The sequence below is a fragment of the Oncorhynchus masou genome, chromosome 4 (genome assembly GCF_036934945.1).
Source record: "Oncorhynchus masou masou isolate Uvic2021 chromosome 4, UVic_Omas_1.1, whole genome shotgun sequence".
Classification (NCBI taxonomy): domain Eukaryota; kingdom Metazoa; phylum Chordata; class Actinopteri; order Salmoniformes; family Salmonidae; genus Oncorhynchus; species Oncorhynchus masou.
The window spans coordinates 427,115-448,145 of NC_088215.1; the positions used below are offsets into that span (position 1 = coordinate 427,115).

Sequence of the window (21,031 nt, forward strand, 5' to 3'; positions counted from 1 at the left end):
TGGCTGCCTGAGGCGGTTCTCAATCAGAGTCAGGTGATTATCGTTGTCTCTGATTGGGAACCATATTTAGGTAGCCATATTCTTTGAGTGTTTCGTGGGTGATTGTTCCTGTCTCTGTGTTTGTTATCACAAGATAGGCTGTATAGGTTTTCACGTTCCGGTTGTTGTTTTGTATAGTCAGTTATTTCATGTCGAGTTTCTTTTTGCATTAAAGATCATGAATAACCACCACGCTGCATTTTGGTCCGCTTCTCCTTCAACAGACGAACGCCGTTACAGAATCACCCACCACAACAGGACCAAGCGGCGTGGTAACAGGCAACAGCAGCAGCAGGAGCAGCGTGGCAAGACTTTCTGGACTTGGGAGGAAATCCTCGACGGGAGAGGAACCTGGGCTAAACTAGGGGAGTGTAGCCGCCCCAAGGTGCAGCTAGAGAAGGAATGGACATGGGAGGACGAATTGTTTGGAGAAGGACCCTGGGATCAGCATGGAGAATATCGCCGCCCCAAAGAAGAACTGGAGGCGGCGAGAGCTGAGAGCGGCAACAGGAGCAACAATATCGGGACTGCACTACTTGGGAGGAAATAGACAGGTGGGCGGTCGACCCAGGGAGAGTGCCGGAGCCCGCCTGGGATTCACTGGAGCAGTGCGAAGAGGGTTATAGGAGAATGGAGATGGAGATGGAGATGGCGAAGCAAGCACGGTGGCGCGGAAGGAAGCCCGAGAGTCAGCCCCAAAAATGTCTTGGGGGTCTCACAGGGAGTATGGCTACGCCAGGTAGGAGACCTGCGCAAACTTCCTGTGCTTACCGGGGGGCTAAAGAGACCGGGCAGGCACCGTGTTATGCTGTGGAGCGCACGGTGTTTCCAGTGCGGGTGCATAGCCCGGTGCGGTACATACTAGCTCCTCGTATTGGCCGGGCTAGAGTGGGCATCGAGCCAGGTAAAGTTGGGCAGGCTCGGTGCTCAAGAGCTCCAGTGCACCTGCACGGTCCGGTCTATCCAGTGCCACCTCCACACACCAGTCCTCTGGTGGCAGCTCTCCGCACCAGGCTTCCTGTGCGTTACAGGGTCTGAATACTTCCCGAAGGCGCTGTATTTGCTTGCCGGTCTGTAAGTGGTTCTCGTGTCAAAGAATCTGAAGAGGCGGAATTTCCTTAGGCCTCAAGAATGAGTTCAAAAAAAGTATTTCAAACCAAACCAAATTGCCACAAAACACAAACAAATTCACTATACACATTCAGAAAAGAGTGTTAAGGGATTGACAAGAGAACATGTTGGGTTGTCACTCCGTGTGCACCCCAAAAGCATGTCAAAGGCGCTCAGTGCCAATGCTGACGATGACTTTGATGTTTGGTTACATTTACATTATGTTAAACCTTCTTGGCTGTGAAAGCGGCCTTCTTATGTATCCATGTGGTATACCTCATTTGACCTTTCAACCCAATTTGACCGGTGTCCCCCCCTCTCTCCTCCAGGACAATGGGGAGGATGTCCACAGGATCGCCCCCTCTCCGGTGGTACACGTGCGGGGGCTCTGTGAGTCAGTGGTGGAGGGGGACCTGGTGGAGGCCCTGGAGAAGTTTGGCAACATCTGGTAGGTGATGTTTCTTTGCCTGATTTCCATTACATGGGATGCATGTGCGTATGATTATTTTAAATGTACTATAGAACGGTAGTCCATTACATAACTGTATTCATAGTTCAGAGTGGTACTTATTGTAACGGATTTTTCACTTACCAGGAAGAGCCAACTACTAAATGACTAAACATGTCAGTATTCTAATACTATTCTGCGTCTGAGCAGCTGATTGAATGCATCAACAGAATCTATTGAGATGCATCTTTTTTCCCTGTGTGCAGTCTGATTGTTTTTCTCCAACAAAGCCACTAGGATTGTGACTCTTTGTCCTCTTAGAATACAACTTCCTTTTTCTGGATTTTTATCTCCCATTAGCCATTTCTTCAGTGTTGGAAATCCATTTTTGATGCATTTATATGCAATAACAATCTCTCGGGTTATCATATTTCTCGTAGAACAAGGACTATTAAGGGCTTGGAAAACGTTGTTTGACATTTAGGACCTGTATTTTTAGCTCATGTCTGTCCTCTAAATTGCCTGCTTTTATCATCAGACCACACGTTTACCCAAGGGTATAACTGCTCCGGGGACAAACATATGATTCTCTTATTGCCTGGGGAAGCCTCATTTGGGGACGAAGCAACACAACAGGGAATTCACAGCAGAGGCTTATTTGCAGAGCCCCTTCACGTTCACTTAGAGAATCTAAAAGAATTGATTTGAAGTTGAGGTGAATTTCGGTGAAATTTGGAAAAAGACAATGACCCCGTAGACACACTCAAGTTGCACAACTGAAATACAATGCATTTCGACACAATGCTTGTGACACAAGGGAGAGTTTTTCTGCGCAAAAGTATTGATGCACACATTTTCTGGAGACACCGCACAATGGTTGTGTAGACTTTTTGTATGTAGACAAACTCTCCATTATATCACAAACATAGCAGTTGTATCACAGCCATTGTGTCAAATGTGTACGGGGCCAATATGCCTGTGATTATTGTAAATATCTCCCTGTCCCCATCCATCCCAGTGTCACTTGATATTTCTGTAACCTGGGGAGTATTATGGGATGTGGATTTGATTGCAAGGACTTGACTTGTGCGCTGGTAGAGTATGTTCCCCGGTGATGTAGTCGGAATTGAAATCGGGCGACGGTATTTTTAGGTTGGTGCAATATCGATATACTGTATGTCCCTCCGAGTACACCATAGGCAGACATATTGGGACACGGTGAACGTGAGCTGTCAGCTCCACTCAAACAGTGCCCTCAAGGACAGCATTCACATTAGAATGATGGGGAGGCTTTATTGTGCAATGTTATTTACGAAGGTGGAGTGTGCTCTGTCTGCAATTTAAGTAGTGCATTATCATGCAGTTATAGTATAGGGATGACCACCTGATAATATCTTAGAATCCCAATCATCCAAAACCAGCCATTCTTAGTAGATAATGTAAGATACTAGCTAGATGAATAGTTGTTGACTGTAAAATAAAGCATAACCAGGGGGACATTTAATGACATTAACTTATTTTTGACCAAATGAGCAGCTACTGCCTTTTTGCTTGGTAGGGCAGAATATCAACACATCGAGAGGTGAGAACTTAAAAAGAGTTTGGTTTCTATTTGGCCTCTCCACAAATGTTGAGTTACAAAGCAATTACCTCAGTGTGGTTTGAGAGACAAATCGAGACAAATCCTCATACAAGTATCTACTTTTATTTTACCATCACTGCATGACTGTATCAGAAAAACATTGAGATATCTAACTAGGGAATTGAGGAGCTAAAATTGAATATGGGCCACTGAGTGAAACACTGGCTAGGTCTTCAGTGTATGAATGGTTCCCGTGGCAGGATGTAGATGATTCCTGAATGCTGATTCAGATCGATACGATTGTTGCCAAAGGAGAGCTGTGTTAAGAGATGTAATGGACGTAGGACTTGTTGCTTACTAATTCTAAAGTTGAGGATGATAGTATGGTTATGGATTGTACATCAATGGAAAAATGTGTCTTCCTTATAGGGAGTTTCTTCCTTTTGCTTGCTTTTGGGGGCTAGACCAGGTAAAAGCATTTTGTGACAAAGGTTGTTGTAATATCCCCCCCCCCCCACACACAGTCTGATTTGTTTGTCGAGTGTTGCACAGCACCCAATAAAAGGGGAAACCTTTTCTCTGTCATGAGACAAAAATGACGAAACTCCCACAACAATCGTGTGCCTTATAACCACATTTCATGCTAAGTAGCTATCTACATTTTCTAAATGTGGTCTGTCACCAGAGATCAGCCTTGATGTTGCGGTGGGTTACTAATTGTGTCTTTGTCACTGGGTCTTCATTTGACAGCTACGTCATGATGATGCCGTTCAAGCGTCAGGCGCTGGTGGAGTTTGAAGCCATGGAGAGTGCCGACCAGTGCGTGACATGCGGAGTCAACGAAGCTGTCTACATTGCCGGCCAGCAGGCCTTCTTCAACTACTCCACCAGTAAGAGAATCACGCGGCCAACTAATGCCGATGACCCCAGTAGTGGGAACAAAGTCCTGCTCCTCTCCATTCAGAACCCCCTCTATCCCATCACCACTGTAAGTTCATGAACTTCATGCCAGTTCAGTGCAATGGTTGAGTTTACAATGTCGACAATATTTGTGTTCAGTATGGTTTAGTTGACGATTGTTTAGTTAACAATGGTTTAGCTTTCAATAGTTTAACTTACGGTAGTCAACCCACTGGGCACAAGCTAGTTAAATCAATGTTGTTTCAATGTAATTTGTCAACATATTGTGATGTGGAATATACATGAAAAAATTGGATTTGAAAACAGTCATGAACTGTCATCAACTGTCGTTTTGAGGGGTTACATTTGAACCACAGGATTATGTCATCGTGGTAACCAATTTTCAACGTAGACAAACCTTGTATAAAATATGTTGAATTTTTACCTTTCAACAACGTCAGATCTTCAACGTAATATCCACAAGAAGAAAAAAACAATAGGCTGGGCAGCTGCTCCTAATGGACAGTTGATCTATCTACAGCTATTCCTTCTCTCCCATCCAGGTTTATAACCAAACCCAGGTTAGCATTAATATTTGTCACTGACTATTACCATAATATAATAATATATATACCTTTTAACAGATGCTTTCATTCAAAGCGACGTACAGTCAAGCCTGCATAAATTTTACATGTGGGTGGCCCAGGGAATCAAACCCACAATCCTGCCGTTTCAAGATCCATGCACTACCAACTGAGCCATACAGGACCACTTCATTGGTGCCGCATGTTACGGCCTGTCGGCAATCTCCATGGCATCGAACGCCATCATCATGACATAGCTGTCAAAGGAAGAACCAGTGACAAAGGCACAAATTAGTAACCCACCGCAACATCGAGGCTGATCTCTGGTGACAGACCACATTTAGAAAATGTAGATAGCTACTTAGCATGAAATGTGTTTATGGGTTCAGAGATTACATCTATAGAATACGGCACACGATTGTCATGCAAGTTTAGAGATTCTGTCTTTACCAAGGTGCTATCGTGAGAGTGATTGTTGAAATCTCACTGTTGCCATCAAACTCATTCCAAAGGGTAGGTTCACAGAGCAAATTAAATGTAACCATACTTTATCAATCATTCTGTATATCATCAATGATGCTATTTAGCCCAGGATTCAACAAAAAAGAGACAATACATATAGGCATAGGGTTTCAAGCTTTGGTTGATTTCAAATGGAGTCTACGAGTGTCACGCCCTGGCCTTAGTTATTCTTTGTTTTCTTTATTATTTTGGTTAGGTCAGGGTGTGACATGGGGATTTATGTGTTTAGTCTTGTCTAGGGGTTTTGTATGTTTATGGGGCTGTGCCCTTTCTAGGTAAATTGTATGTATGGTTGCCTAGATTGGTTCTCAATTAGAGGCAGCTGTCTATCGTTGTCTCTGATTGGGAACCATATTTAGGCAGCCATATTCTTTGGGTATTTTGTGGGTGATTGTATCCTGTGTCAGTGTTTGTGCCACACGGGATTGTTTCGGTTCGTTCACGTTTATTGTTTTTTTTGTATTTGTGTTCATGTTGAGTTTTTTGTATTAAAAACCATGGACACCTACCACGCTGCGTATTGGTCCGATCCTTGTTTCACCTCTTCAGAGGAAGAGGAGGAAATCTGCCATGACAGACTCACCCACCACAACAGGACCAAGCGGCATGGTGACAGGCAGCGGCAGCAGGAGCAGCGCAATCAGGACTTCTGGACATGGGAGGAAATCCTGGACAGTGAAGGACCCTGGGCACAGCCAAGGGAATATCACCACCCCAAGGCAGAGCTGGAGGCAGCGAACGCGGTGAGGCGGCATTACGAGGAGCAGGAGAGGCAGCTATGTCAGGATTATTGGACTTGGGAGCAGAATCTGGACTATACGACTTGGGAAGAGATAGACAGGTGGGCGGTCGACCCAGGGAGAGTGCCGAGGCCATCTGGGATTTGCTGGAGCAGTGCGAGGAGGGTTACAGGAGAATGGAGTTGGAGAAACGAGCACGGCGGCGCGGTAGGGAGCCCGAGAGTCAGCCCCTAAAATTTCTTGGGTGGTGGGCACAGAGGAAGGATGGCGAAGCCAGGTAGGAGACCTGCACCAACTTCCTGTGCTTACCGGAGAGCGAGAGAGACCGGGCAGGCACCGTGTTATGCTGTGGAGCGCACGGTGTCCCCACTGCGGGTGCATAGCGGGTGCGGGTGCGGTACATAGCAGCTCCTCGCATCGGCTGGGCTAGAGTGGCATTGAGCCAAGTGCCATGAAGCCGGCTCTACGCATCTGGTCTCCAGTGCGTCTCCTTGGGCCGGTGTACATGGCACCAGCCTTACGCATGGTGTCCCCGGTTTGCCTGCACAGCCCAGTGCGGGCTATTCCACCTCGCCACACTGGCAGGGCATTCAACCAGGTAAGGTTGGGCAGGCTCGGTGCTCAAGAGCTCCAGTGCACCTGCACGGTCCGGTCTATCCAGTGCCACCTCCACGCACCAGCCCTTCGGTGGCAGCTCCCCGCACCAGGCTTCCTGTGCGTGTCCAGAGCCCAGTACTCCCTGTTCCTCCTCCCCGCACTCACCCTGAGGTGCGTGTTCTCGGCCCAGTACCACCAGCGCCGGCACCACGCACCAGGCCTACAGTACGCCTCGCATGTCCAGAGCGGCTAGAGTCTCCCGCCTGTCCAGAGCGGCTAGAGTCTCCCGCCTGTCCAGAGCGGCTAGAGTCTCCCGCCTGTCCAGAGCGGCTAGAGTCTCCCGCCTGTCCAGAGCTGCTAGAGTCTCCCGCCTGTCCAGAGCTGCTAGAGTCTCCCGCCTGTCCAGAGCTGCTAGAGTCTCCCGCCTGTCCAGAGCTGCTAGAGTCTCCCGCCTGTCCAGAGCTGCTAGAGTCTCCCGCCTGTCCAGAGCTGCTAGAGTCTCCCGCCTGTCCAGAGCTGCTAGAGTCTCCCGCCTGTCCAGAGCTGCTAGAGTCTCCCGCCTGTCCAGAGCTGCTAGAGTCTCCCGCCTGTCCAGAGCTGCTAGAGTCTCCCGCCTGTCCAGAGCTGCTAGAGTCTCCCGCCTGTCCAGAGCCGCCAGTCTGCCAGTATCCGCCAGAGCCGCCAGTCTGCCAGTATCCGCCAGAGCCGCCAGTATCCGCCAGAGCCGCCAGTATCCGCCAGTCTGCCAGGATCCGCCAGAGCCGCCAGTCTGCCAGGATCCGCCAGAGCCGCCATTCAGCCAGGATCCGCCAGAGCCGCCATTCAGCCAGGATCCGCCAGTCAGCCAGGATCCGCCAGAGTCGTCAGCCAGTCCGGAGCTGCCCCTCAGTCCAGTGGGGCCATTTAGTAGGGTTGCCAGTCCTAGGTCGGCGGCGAGGGTCGCCGTTCCTAGGATGCCACAAAAGCGGAGCCTCCACTGTGGACAGACGCCCACCCAGACCCTCCCCTATGGATTTAGGAGTGCGGCCGGGAGTCCGCACCTTTGGGGGGGGTACTGTCATGCCCTGGCCTTTAGTTATTCTTTGTTTTCTTTATTATTTTGGTTAGGTCAGAGTGTGATGTGGGGTATTTGTGTTTAGTCTTGTCTAGGGGTTTTGTATGTTTATGGGGCTGTGACCGTTCTAGGTAAATTGTATGTCTATGGTTGCCTAGATTGGTTCTCAATTAGAGGCAGCTGTCTATCGTTGTCTCTGATTGGGAACCATATTTAGGCAGCCATATTCTTTGGGTATTTTGTGGGTGATTGTATCCTGTGTCAGTGTTTGTGCCACACGGGACTGTTTCGGTTAGTTCACGTTTATTGTTTTTTTGTATTTGTGTTCATGTTGAGTTTTTCGTATTAAAAACTATGGACACCTACCACGCTGCGTATTGGTCCGATCCTTGTTTCACCTTTTCAGAGGAAGAGGAGGAAATCTGCCGTGACAACGAGTTAATACTAGATATGTTTGATTCACAACTCCATCTCAACCAAAAAATAAAAGTTGAAGCATAGGATTAAATAAAATAAAACTGTATTTAAAGTGAATTTAAAGTATGATTTGATTTAGTCCTATTTTTGAACATATATTGGTTTGGTTGAAATGGAGACGTGAATCCAACATATCAATTATTAATTTGTTGACAAACTGGAATTGAAGCCAAACTCAGTGGCACAGATATCCAGGCAGAAGATGCATCTCCTTTAAATGTTGATATTTGGTTGTGTTGACAACCAAACACAATTCAATATCACTTTTGCAATACGGTAAATAGCCTATTAACTTGTCGACAAGTTAACAAATTATCATTTGGATTCACGTCTCCATTTAAACCAAAAATAAAAGTTAAACAATAGGATTAAGCCAGATGGAACTATCCAAGCAGTTGATACTGTAACGTCCAAAGAGTGAGTGTGTGTGTGGAGTCAGGTGCAGAGAGCCAAGGATATGGGTAAAAACCACGCTTTAATGTCCAACCAATAAAATGTACAAATAGGTGACTCCGAAACACAGGCTTAAAACACTCCACCTAACATACACACTGGTCAAAAACGGACAGCGGAAAACCCACAATAACAAACCCCATAATTTAACAGAAACAAGCCCGCACAAACACAAGCGGGCTAATCGAACTTAAATAACACCAACCCAAAAACCCCCAACAAGGAACAGGTGAAAACAATTAGACAAAACCAAACGAAAAGGGAAAAAAGGATCGGTGGCAGCTAGTAGACCGGCGACGACGACCGCCGAGCACCACCCGAACGGGAAGGGGAGCCACCTTCGGTGATATTCGTGACAGATACATATCCTTTAAATGTTGATATTTGGTTGCATTGTCAACCAAACACAATTCAATATTACCTTTGTAAGACAGTAAATAGCATAATGTTAAGGCTATTTTGCAAACTAATAACAGTATTTATTCAACCTTAAAATGAGTAGCACATCCATGGCTACATTATGAGGTTTTGTAACAAATGTCTTCTCATGTAATCATAGAAAGCATTCAGCGTCGTAGATCTGTAGAAATCTTTGCAATTGCAATAATAATCTGTACAAAAACTCAAACGGCATCGATCCACCATGTACTTTAATGTCATCTCAGGTAACGACAATCCAGGTCATGTGATTGTGCTATTAGATCAAGCACAGTGATAACACATTAAGCTGTGTTAAACTAAATATCTGACATTGTATTCCCATTTGAACTTTGTTGTGCTTTTAAATGGTTGAAGCACAGTGAAAACACATTTAGGTGAAAACTAAAACCAAAAACCAGACATTGATTTTCCATTAGAATTTGGTTGTGCTTTTAGGGTTAGGGTTAGGGTTCTCTGGTTGAAAGCATGGTGATATCACATTGGGAATTAAACAAACTTTTGATTGTCTTTTTGAGTGGGTGAAAATAGGTTGGAACCACATTGATCAATGTATCTACCAAATATCACCCAATTCTCCACGTTGAAATGATATGGTGTGTCCAGTGGGAAGCTTGCAAGGATTTTGTTCACAATGGTTTAGTTTAGGATGGTTTCATTTAAAATAGTTTATTTGGTTTGGCTTACAATGGTTTCAGTCTTAATTCATGATAGGTTTGTTTATGATGGTTCAGCTAACAATGGTTTAGTTTATCATGGTTTAGTACACAATGCCATGGTTTAACTTATGGTATTTTAGCAAACAATGGTTTAGTTTATCATAGTTTAGTACACAATGCCATGGTTTAACTTATGGTATTTTAGCAAACGATGGTTTAGTTTATCATGGTTTAGTACACAATGCCATGGTTTAGCTTATGGTATTTTAGCAAACGATGGTTTAGTTTATCATGGTTTAGTACACAATGCCATGGTTTAGCTTATGGTATTTTAGCTAACAATGGTTTAGTTTATCATCGTTTAGTACACAATGCCATGGTTTAGCTTATGGTATTTTAGCTTACGATGGTTTAGTTCATGATGCAATTGGTTAAGTTTGCAATAGTTCAGCAATGGTTTTGTTCACAATAGTTTACAATGTTTAAGTTCACAATGGTTTAACTTTACAATGGTGTTGCTTACAATGATTTAGTTTACAACACTTTAGCTTGGATTTCCTGAAAGCCTTGTGGCATGTTATTTATCTCGGCAACCCAGCAGCTCAGCCACAAAACGTAAAGTCTAAGTCAATCTTCTATCCATGAACAAATATAATTAAAAGAAGCAAGAAGAAATGCGTTTCTACTTGTGGTGTCGGTCTGGGTCATCTAGAAAAATACCACACGAACTACTAAGCGTTTAGGAAACTGTTCCTAATTATTGTGTTCATTAGAGCATTAGTCAGAACCCAGTCGTTGCTCTTCTATCTTCTAGGATGTTCTGTACACAGTCTGCAATCCCATAGGCAACGTGCTGCGCATTGTCATCTTCAAACGCAATGGAATCCAGGCCATGGTGGAATATCCTTTCTGGAGTCAAGCTGGGCTACTGCAGGCGTGTGTGTCCGTGCATGCACGGGTGTGTTTGTGCATGTAGAGTGGAAGCATGTGCATGTGTATTGATTCAAGAGTCTGTCTGTATGAGTGATTTTGCGTAAGTGTCTGTGTATGTCTCCCTGTGGGTTTGTATGAGTATGCACACCTGCATCAGTATGTCATTTTGGAGTGGGAAACAAGCTGTCAGTCAGTGCTGGCCCCACACACAAACGCACTCAGGCTGTAAAAAGCTTCAGAGTAGAGGAGCAGAGCCCACTCCACTCGACCGGGTCCTCGAGAGCACTGAATCAGCATGAGCAGCATTCCAGCGGACGAGATGGCCCTTCATCAAATATGGATGACTGTCTCTCGGCATCACACACACACACTCCTGGCACACACACACTTCGCATGAATAAACACCTGACAGCACCAGCGCTCACTTATATGTCGGAAGCAGGGTGTGTGTGTGTGTGTGTGTGTGTGTGTGTGTGTGTGTGTGTGTGTGTGTGTGTGTGTGTGTGTGTATTATGGTTTGCACACCTCCAGTATGTGTAGTGGGTTAGTGGCCATATTTCAACACACTTTTCATTATGTAAGTCTTATATCAGATTAACAGCCTATGTATTAATTAGAATGTTGTAGGCCAGTCAGTGCATGCAGTTCTGGAGTGTGAACCACATTTGTGTTCAGTTTTTGTATCTTCTTGGGAAAATGATCAACAATGGGAGGTACGTTTTAACTGATATACTGAAGTACTGATACTGTTCCCTTATTTATAATCACATTGTAACGCAATGGGCAGCTGTTTATATTTACTGTCTGGCATTATAAGACATTTCACTTTGTCTCCAAGTTGGCTCATTATGTGGATCATGTACAGCTATCAGTCAAGAGTTTCTTGCTCATGGTAACACTAGGAGCAGAGATTGGCCAATGGGAATTCAGGAGACAAGGGATTGTTGTCACTGTGTTGTTTCAGGTTTGGGTTTTATGGGAGATGGACGCTTAAACCCCCTGTTTTATTGCCACTGGGATGTGGTTGCCGCGGCAATGGGGGTTTCTAAGGTGCTCTGTGTTGCATGTGTGTTTGATCTGATCTGTGTGTGTGTTCCAATGGGCGTACCATCACATACTGCATTTTATCATATAATATTTGAAGACAGGCTCAACAAGCGACAAATAGAAAGACAATTTGGCCCACCTCAATTAGATTTCAATTATATTATATTAACAGAGACATTTTGGACCATTTTAGGTTTTAATAGTGCATTTTACTTTTACTACCGAATTTTCATAACGATCTACTCGTCTGCAAGCTGGAAGCAGAGCAGTCATGATGTTAGAGACTACAGTCACTACTCAGCTACACTGGAGTAGCTGTAATCAGCACAGTCACTGCCAATAAGGTTATAGAATAGGGCCTTGTTCAAATACTCTTAAAATGAATCCTTCCTTCCTATCTTCAACTAATTACTGATCTGACATGAATGGATTGATGTAAGCAAGCTTTCCATTGTAATTGCACCAGTTATGCCTTGTCAGATGAGGGATTACTTACAAGGCAGCGAAGGAGGAGAATGTATTTTAGGAGGATTCGAACAGGGCCCTATTCTATAAACTAATCTGCAATTGCAATTGCTGAGCTGACTACAGCTTCTCTGAAGCAGAACTACATTGGGCTGAGTGACCCAAGAGTATGCGAACAAGCCTTAGTCGTCTGCAGGGTGGCTTGTAGTTCTTCCTCCATCTCCTATGTTATTGCCTTCTGGTCATTGTGATTCTACTCTGTTTGCCACACAATGTTTTGAATTCCACTGAGATCCTCCCGGTTGCTCTTCCTTAATGGTGTCGCCACGTTTGAAACTGTCAAAAACGCCCAGAAGGCGAAATCGGCTCTCAACGGAGCAGACATATACGCCGGCTGCTGCACCCTGAAGATCGAATACGCTCGGGTAAACACACACTCACAAACCCACATACACACACAGTGCTCACACACACTCCACCAGGATCCCTGTGGACCCCTAACACACATGCAGCGGTGCTCTGCTCTCTCTCCCCATGCAGCCCACGCGACTCAACGTCCTCCGCAACGACAATGATAGCTGGGACTACACCAAGCCCTTTCTCGTCAGGCGAGGTACGATATCCTTCCTTCTCTGCTGAATCTCTTCCTGTACTAGGGTCATATTCCTTAGGTATCAAACTGAAGAAAACAGACTGGAACAAGGAGAGACTACCTGGACTTATAAGAATAAGACTACCTCCAATAAGAAACGCTCATTTTCGATCTCTGTTGCAAAACGTTTTAAACCATCCTCCGTTGCATACTCTAATGAATACAACATTTGTGTGTGCGTTGTGTATGTCACTTCTGTTTTACAAAGAGCTGATATTAAAATATGTTGAGCAGAGCAACCCTCAAATCTGTAGCCATGGTTGTCAAACCATTTCAAAACCCTTTCAACCTTCACACTCCTACAGACCCATAATCAGTTGAAATGAGCTGTGACAAGAAATGAGTTCCGCCATTGTGGTTTTACATTCGTTCCTTAAAGATCGGCCATGAATCTCAATTTGCCAGTTCGTCTGTTGTTTTCTCTTCAACATTAGGCCTCAGTCTTTGTCCCTGCCTAGTCTTCTTCATTTCCTAACTAAAATTAGTCAAAATAGCCTCTCTGTTAAAAAAACATTTATTTTCTTTCAGTCATTCGCACTTGTGCCATCAACGAACCTTGGTAACATACATATCCTTTTGTTTTACGTATTAATTGCCAATAGAAATGTCCAATTTAGCTGTTTACCACTTCCTGTGCGTATAGTGTTGTAGCTTGCTGTTGCTTTAGCGCCCCCTACTGCTCAGTGCTGCAGGTCAGAGTGGGTACGGCCCAGCTGTCAGTACAGCGTTTCCCAAACTCATCATCAAGCTTTGATTATTTGAATCAGCTGTGTCGTGCTAGGGCGAAAAACTAAACGTGCACCCAGGGGGGCCAGGACCGAGTTTGGGAAACCCTGGCCTAGTAGTACCTTCACGTTTTAATCATAAATGGTATTTTATCCACTAACCCCAACCTTACCTTATCCAGATATCAAATGTTATTAGTCACATGCACCGAATACAACCACCTTACATCTTAAGCACCTTGCATGCAGATGTGTTTACGTACTTAGTTAGGAAGAGAGACATCTGATTGGGTATACATGCTCTAAGAAGCAATTCAATATTTTATTGCAACCAATCAATCACATTTATTTTATAGTCCTTTTTACATCAGCTGATGTCACAAAGTGCTGTACAGATACCCAGCCTAAAACTCCAAAGAGATTTTAACAGTACATGATCGTTCTTCCAGACGTTCATAGATGACCAACAGGGTCAATAGTTTAACAACTCAGGAGTAAATGTCAGTTGGCTTTTCATAGTCAAGAAAGGATTCAATTATCTGTGAAAACAGATTAAATCAGATATATTCATGAGTGGCACGTTTCATCACAATATTGTTTTGAATGTTCCTTTTAGGACTGATGACCAGCTGAGCGTTCTACTCAATGCAGTCTCAATGGACACTGATGAAGATTTAGTCTAAAGTACATTACTATGGCTTTGAAACCCAATGACATTTCAAAAGGGGGCAAGTCATTTTTAGGACAAGATTTTGTCATCATTGTGATGTCGCCAGATTTACTTTAGATACAGTATAACTTTAGATTGAGGGGAGAGCACTAACATTTTAGCTAGCTAACATTAGCATTGCTAGCTATTTCTGGCAAATTTTTGTGGCTGATGACAAAATTGCCATCTCTCTAAAACAAACTTGACGACAATGATGGCAAAGTAGTTTTCTACAAATGATTTGTCTACTTTAGCAATGTCATTGTATTTCCAGGCCACTATAATGTACATTTGATTAAACAGTCATTAACCCCCGTTCCGAAAGACTGGGCATTAACAATCAGACATCAATATGCTGCAGCATCTGTAGAACGTTCGTTGATAACAATGGCAACGGTGCGACTGAGTGACGAAGGTGCAACCCATGAATATGCCTCCACTTCTATCAGTCTGTCCTTGAATAAGTCTTTATGGAAACATTGGCTGTTTTTATCTAATGCAGCAAGTCTTTGAAAAATTCAAACATTCATCCCTTAGCCATGGCCATGGTAGCCTACATTGCATGGTACAAATGCTGACACAAAATATTGAAATACAATGAGCAAGCTCATGTCCTTGGATTTGTCAGTGCTGAGTAGGCCCAGAGAATAAAGCAACATCGATGAAGGGCTATTGCTAATCCCCCCCCCCCTCCACGCCCCTTTAATCTTTCATTTGGTCATCTATCTATTTTACTACTCAATCGGTGAAAACATCATAGAATCTGATAATAACAGACCTTGACTTTGCTGAGCCTATTCCCCTGTCCCTTTGCTGAGCCTCCACCAATGAATTGATACATATTAATTTGATATACAATTATACAGTATTCTGACCCCTTCCCTTTTTCCACATTTTTGTTACGTTACAGCCTTATCCTAAAATTGATTCAATTGTTTTTCATTTTCCGCAATCTACGCACAATACCCCATAATGACGAAGCGAAAACAGGTTTTTAGACATTTTTGCACATTTATAAAAAATAAAAACAGATACTTTATTTACATAAGTATTCAGACCCTTTGCTATGAGACTCGAAATTGAGCTCAGGTGCATCCTGTTTCCATTGATCATCCTTGAGATGTTTCGACAACTTGATTAGAGTCCACCTTTGGTACATTTAATTGATTGGACATGGTTTGGGAGGCAGACACCTGTCTATATAAGGTCCCACAGTTGACAGTGCATGTCAGAGCTAAAACCAAGCCATGAGTTCGAGGGAATTGCCGGTAGAGACAGGATTGTGTCAAGGCACAGATCTAGGGAACGGTACCAAAAAAATGTCTGCAGCATTGAAGGTCCCCAAGAACACAGTGGCCTCCATCAGTCTTAAATGGAAGAAGTGGAAACACCAAGACAATAGCTGGCCGCCCGGCCAAAATGAGCAATCGGGGAGAAGGGGCCTTGGTCAGGGAGGTGACAAAGAAGCCGATGGTCACTCTGACAGAGCTCAAGAGTTCCTTTGTGGAGATGAGAGAACGTTCCAGAAGGACAACCATCTCCGCAGCACTCCACCAATCAGGCCTTTATGGTAGAGTGGTCAGATGGAAGCCCCTTCTCAGCAAAAGGCACATGACAGCCCACTTGTGGTTTTCCAAAAGGAACCTAGGACTCTGAGACCATGTAAAACAAGATCCTCTGGTCTGAAGAAACCAAGATTGAACCCTTTGTCCTGAATGCCAAGTGTCACATCTGGAGGAAACCTGGCACCATCCCTACAATGAAGCATGTTGGTGGCAGCATCATGCTGTGGGGATGTTTTTCAGCGGCAGGGACTGGGAGACTAGTCGGGATCGAGAGAAAGATGAATGGAGCAAAGTACAGAGAGATCCTTGGTGAAAACCTGCTCCAGAGCGCTCAGGACCTCAGACTGGGGTGAAGATTCACCTTCCAACAGGACAACAACCATACGCACACAGCCACGACAAAGCAGGAGTGGCTTTGGTACAAGTCTCTGAGTCTTTGGCCCAGCCAAAGCCCAGACTTGAACCTGATCAAACATCTCTGGAGAGACCTAAAAATAGCTGTGCAGCGATGCTCCCCATCCAACCTAACAGATTGAGAGGATCTGCAGAGAAGAATGGGGGAAACTCCCCAAATACAGGTGTGCCAAGCTTGTAGCATCATACCCAAGAAGACTTGAGGCTGTAATCGCTGCCAAAGGTACTTCAACAAAGTACTGAGTATAGAGTCTGAAAACTTATGTAAATGTGAATATTTCCGGGGGGATACATTTGCAAAATGTTCTAAAAACCTGTTTTTTTCTTTGTCATAATGGGGTATTGTGTGTAGATTGATTATTTAATCCATTTCAGAATAAGGCTGTAACATAACAAAATGTGGAAAAAGTGAAGGGGTCTGAATACTTTCCGAATGCACTGTAAAATAGCGTTGTCCCCACACCAAATATTATAACATTACAATGCTCAATTAAAGACAACCCTTGGTCTCTGAATTTGTACTGGGGATGCTTTAACAATATGAGGTGCCATAGATAGACTACAGCCCATAATTATATTCATATAAATGGGAGCATGGATTTTAACCAAGCAGAAAGCCTGCCTTATGTGACTTGGGCTTGATTAAACATCCGTTGAACGGTGTAATTGACATGCCAGTCCCGATTCCCATTCTCTCTCCACAAATGGAGGGTAAACAGTGTCTTACCGCCCAGAAGCCAGGGCTGCTTTCCAATCGATCGCCTTGCCGTATATTGGATTTGAAGGTCTGTTTGACTTTGACGGCGTCAAGGACTTTTTGCCATGGAGCTGAAGATGTGTGGTCAGCTTCCAATTGTTTTTATTGACCAGAGGAAGGAGACAGAGAAGCAACTAGAAAAATAGCAAGAGGCTGAAAATAAACTGCCGACACGATAAAAGGCTGAATAATAATGAATTGGAAGCTCTTTAGTGCAAGCAGAGAGAAATTAAAATAAAACAGCACCACACAAGCCTCTTGAGCCGCAGACGGTAAATTTAAATCCTAATCAGCTTGCATTTTGGGGAAATTGAAATGCTATATTCACACTTGAGGCCCTTAACATATCAGATGCTCTTCAAAAATAATTGTTTGGTGTATATACGGTATCTTATTATACAAACATAGAGAAGGACAGCGTGTAAAGAGATGTAATTCTTCTCATCAGAATCACATAGTAGTTTATGAATGTTGTCTTTCAAACCCCTTGTTCGTTCTTTTGAGTACATTGCCTCGAAGGTACTCAGGAACATTGCCTCAAAACACAAGTAAAGTCTAGAAGTGTATTCACACCTGCAGGGGACGTGCCTTATTAAACATTTAGCTAAGGCACGAGAGAGACACGGCATGTGTGTTCCACACATCTCTTACCCCTTATCTGTAAAGTAAGATACAATTTCGATAGATTTACCTCAACTACTGGGATGACGTCATTGTCAGAGGCCTCTCTCTCTCTCTCTCTCTCTCTCTCTCTCTGTCTTTCTCTCTCTCTTCCCTCCTCACTCTCTCCCACAGTCTCTCTCTCTTCCTCCCCCCTCTCTCTTTCGCTCTCTCTGCCACTCTGTCAGGTGAATAGCGAACCTGTCGGCTCAGTGCAAGCATCAAGGTCACTCCTCCTCTCCTCTCAGTTAATCCTTCTCCTCTCCACTTTCTTTGTGGTTTCTGTACAAATATGGCAACCCACCAATCCCACCGGTTCCTGCCTGCCTAACTGCTCGTTTTGTACCAATTAGCTTAGCTCTGCATGAGCTCGGTCCCCCGTGGCCCGCGGGAGCTGGCGAGAGGATGGCATGCGTTCTTTTAACTCAGCGCCGCGCCGCACCTTCCATTTATGTCTGTGTGAGTAGCACCAGTTCTCTCTCGCATTGTTGAAGTTAGACTTTGAAAAAAGGATGCTCAAATGATGTAAGACAGGTTGAGTCATTGCACTGAAAGACACGTCCATGTGAACACACTTGCATGCTCTACAGTGCACACACATACACACACAGTTTGGCACACACACTTCTCTCAAATCCTCAGAGTAACAGGGTTCACTGAGTTGATGGTTGTGCATATGTCATTGAAATACTCCAACTCTCCCAACACCACTAAAATGTTAAGGAATACTTTTATTTTAGTTGACTTTTGTTTGATGAGTAAGGGATGCAGTGAGAAAGCCTGGTCCTATATCTGCTTGTGCTGTACAGACAAAGCCCCATAGAGGTATACAGCACAAACAGATCTGGGACCAGGCTAACAATGACAGAGGCTGTTTCCAGCAATGCTCCATATAGTAGTCTGTAACTTCATTGGGATACGTTACATAAAAACAAATATATTGCATATGCTTCAGTCTTCGTTCGACAGCACCTAGAGTGCGTTTGTCTGCGTCTCTGCCAGTAAGCTGCATTGGGGAAAAGACTGAAAATATGCTTGTCTTTGTTCTGTTAGTCCTTTTCCTGGTGCACAGTAAGAGGATTAGGGTAGAAGGGTGCTTAATATACCTTTTTTCATGTCAATGCATTTTCCCTCCTATCTGGGTCAACGTTTCCACCTGAGGCCATTGAACTGTAACTGTGATATTTTAACAGTCATTTTAACACACCTCTCTTCCCCCCCCAAAAAAACACTGTTTTATTGTTCCTCTGAAATTCACCCAAGCTCGGTCAGCCAAGGAAGAGAAATGTGTCATTTGAAGTACAAGGCCAAATTTGAACCAAAAGTGTATCGTTTTGTTGTTATGCCAATTACCAAACGTGTTAAGCAGTGTCTAGATTTGCTGTTACTAAATCGAATCCGCTTGCGTAGTGTGGTTTTATGGCTTTCAGTCATTCCTAGGCTGGCGTGCAAATGTGCCAATGTGTAGGTGTGTATATGTGCTTGTGTGTTAGTCTTGTGTGTGTTCGTCCTATGTGTGCATGACCGTGTCTGTTAGTCCCCATGTGTGTGTATCTGTGCGTGTCTGTGCATGTTGAGTGGATGGATGTGCATTTGGCACCTGGTGGCATTGTCACTTAACATTTGCCTTACACTGTGTATTCTGTCTGTGTTGCAGAGCGAGGGAAGGGGAGACAACGCCAGGCCATTCTGGGAGAGCATCCGTCCTCCTACAGCGACAACGGCTATGGTCAGTGTCGCTCACATTCGCTGCCTCTCTTTACCCCTCCCTCCCTCGCTCTTTCTCTATTTTTGTCTCATGTCTCTCCTGCCCTCACTAGGCTGGACAATAAAATGAGTCAAAATTCACCCAAGGCTGGAAAATGGCAAAGGAACGTTGGCTAAGCTGGAACACTTGCGCGGGCCTCTAGTAGATGAAGGGAATGGAAAGTTCCCAGAGCCTGGAGTGACGCTTGGAATTCCATTTTGCCTAAATGACTCCAAAAAATGTCCCCGCTGCTTTGCCGTATTTTACCACAACAATCTGTTCTGAAAAATAACAACTCGAGTAGAAAGTAAACATCCGCACCTCGATGATGCCAAGTGTGCTTATGTTTGTGTAACGAGGAAGTTGGGAAAAATTGCAACTTATGACTATTTCTGTTCTAGCGATCGATGACAGCAGAGTACGCTTCCCAATTTGATGCAATTAGAAAGAAGAGATGATCCTGATTCAAATGGTGTCCGATTTGAAAAAATCCAAATATGGACATTGTGAGATTTCTGGCGAAATATACCAGCATGCCTCTCCATAAGAAAACAATGGGGGGAGCTCAGCGTTCCAAGGGCAAACAGTATTTCAGAGCTAGCGTTTGATGACAATGGAGTACGCTGCCCAGCCTTACATAATTAGAAAGAGGAGATTTTCATGATTCAAATTGTGTCCAATTTGAAAAAATCTAAATATACACATTGCAAGATATTTGGCAAAATATACATACATACCTACATTTCCCTATAGGAAGCAATGGGACGACTTCAGAGTTCCATGAGTCATTTATTGTTGTTGTTTACATTTAAACTATCAGCAAGGTGGGCAGGTCTCATTGCCAACTATAGCAAAGCAGGCATCGTGATGTAGAACAATAGGCAATATTGTTCTACGTCACAACAATAGGGAATAGAACATTCGGAAGGCGAGTTGGTGCCATGGTGCTCAATAGAACAATAGGACCTGGCAGGGTGAAAAATGCCCTAAAATAAGGCCTGTTTTTTCGTGATTACTTCAAAACTAAGGCAAGCAGCTGGGACATATGGTAAAATTATGAAACTGGGCTCCACGTTGGATGCAATTAACTCATTTTTTATCAGAAAAAAAACATTACCAAAAAAGCATAAAAATGTAAAGTGTCTAGCACACACACACACACACACACACACACCCTCACTCTTTATCCCTCTCATTCTGACTCATCTCTCTTTCTCTGTCTCTCACTCCCTCTCTCAGCATCACTCTCGATCCCTCTCTTTCAGTCTCCTCATCTTTCTCTTCTTCCACCTTTCTTTCTCCCAGTATCTCCCTTTCTCTGTATCCCTCTCTGACTCATCATCTCTTTCTCAGAATCTCTCTTTATCATTCTATCTGTCTCACCACCTCTACAGTATCTCTTTTCTTTCCCATCCCTCTCTTAATCCATCCATCCATCCATCCATCTCTCTCTCTATGTGACTGTCATTGTGCATCTGGGCTTTGGGTATCCTGTAATTAAGCTCCAACCCCCACAGACACTTACATCTGAAGGAGGTGGTGGAGGTTGGATGGATGGATGGAAAAACAGGGGAGGAAGGGGTGGTCTCTACATATGTGTGTGTGTCATACAGTCATTGGTGTGTGTGAGTGTGTACATCTGTGTCAGGAGTTTGGAAAGAGCGTAATGATGTGATGTGAGCGGCCGCTCTTGAAGGCACTTGGTAATTAGCCAGATCTGCAGGGGAAACGGGGTGCAGTGGTGTAGAAAATGG

General features: G+C 44.3%; 1 protein-coding gene across 1 annotated transcript in view; it reads left to right on the top strand.

Annotated features, from left to right (window-relative positions):
- The window catches only part of LOC135520885 (heterogeneous nuclear ribonucleoprotein L-like), a 61,181-nt gene that overhangs the window by 31,253 nt on the left and 8,897 nt on the right, over positions 1 to 21,031 (top strand). The window contains exons 2-7 of the mRNA XM_064946711.1: positions 1,479 to 1,597; positions 3,930 to 4,167; positions 10,418 to 10,503; positions 12,377 to 12,473; positions 12,589 to 12,661; positions 19,188 to 19,259. Coding sequence (XP_064802783.1) covers positions 1,479 to 1,597; positions 3,930 to 4,167; positions 10,418 to 10,503; positions 12,377 to 12,473; positions 12,589 to 12,661; positions 19,188 to 19,259 — 685 coding nt within the window. The remainder of the gene's footprint in view (positions 1 to 1,478; positions 1,598 to 3,929; positions 4,168 to 10,417; positions 10,504 to 12,376; positions 12,474 to 12,588; positions 12,662 to 19,187; positions 19,260 to 21,031) is intronic.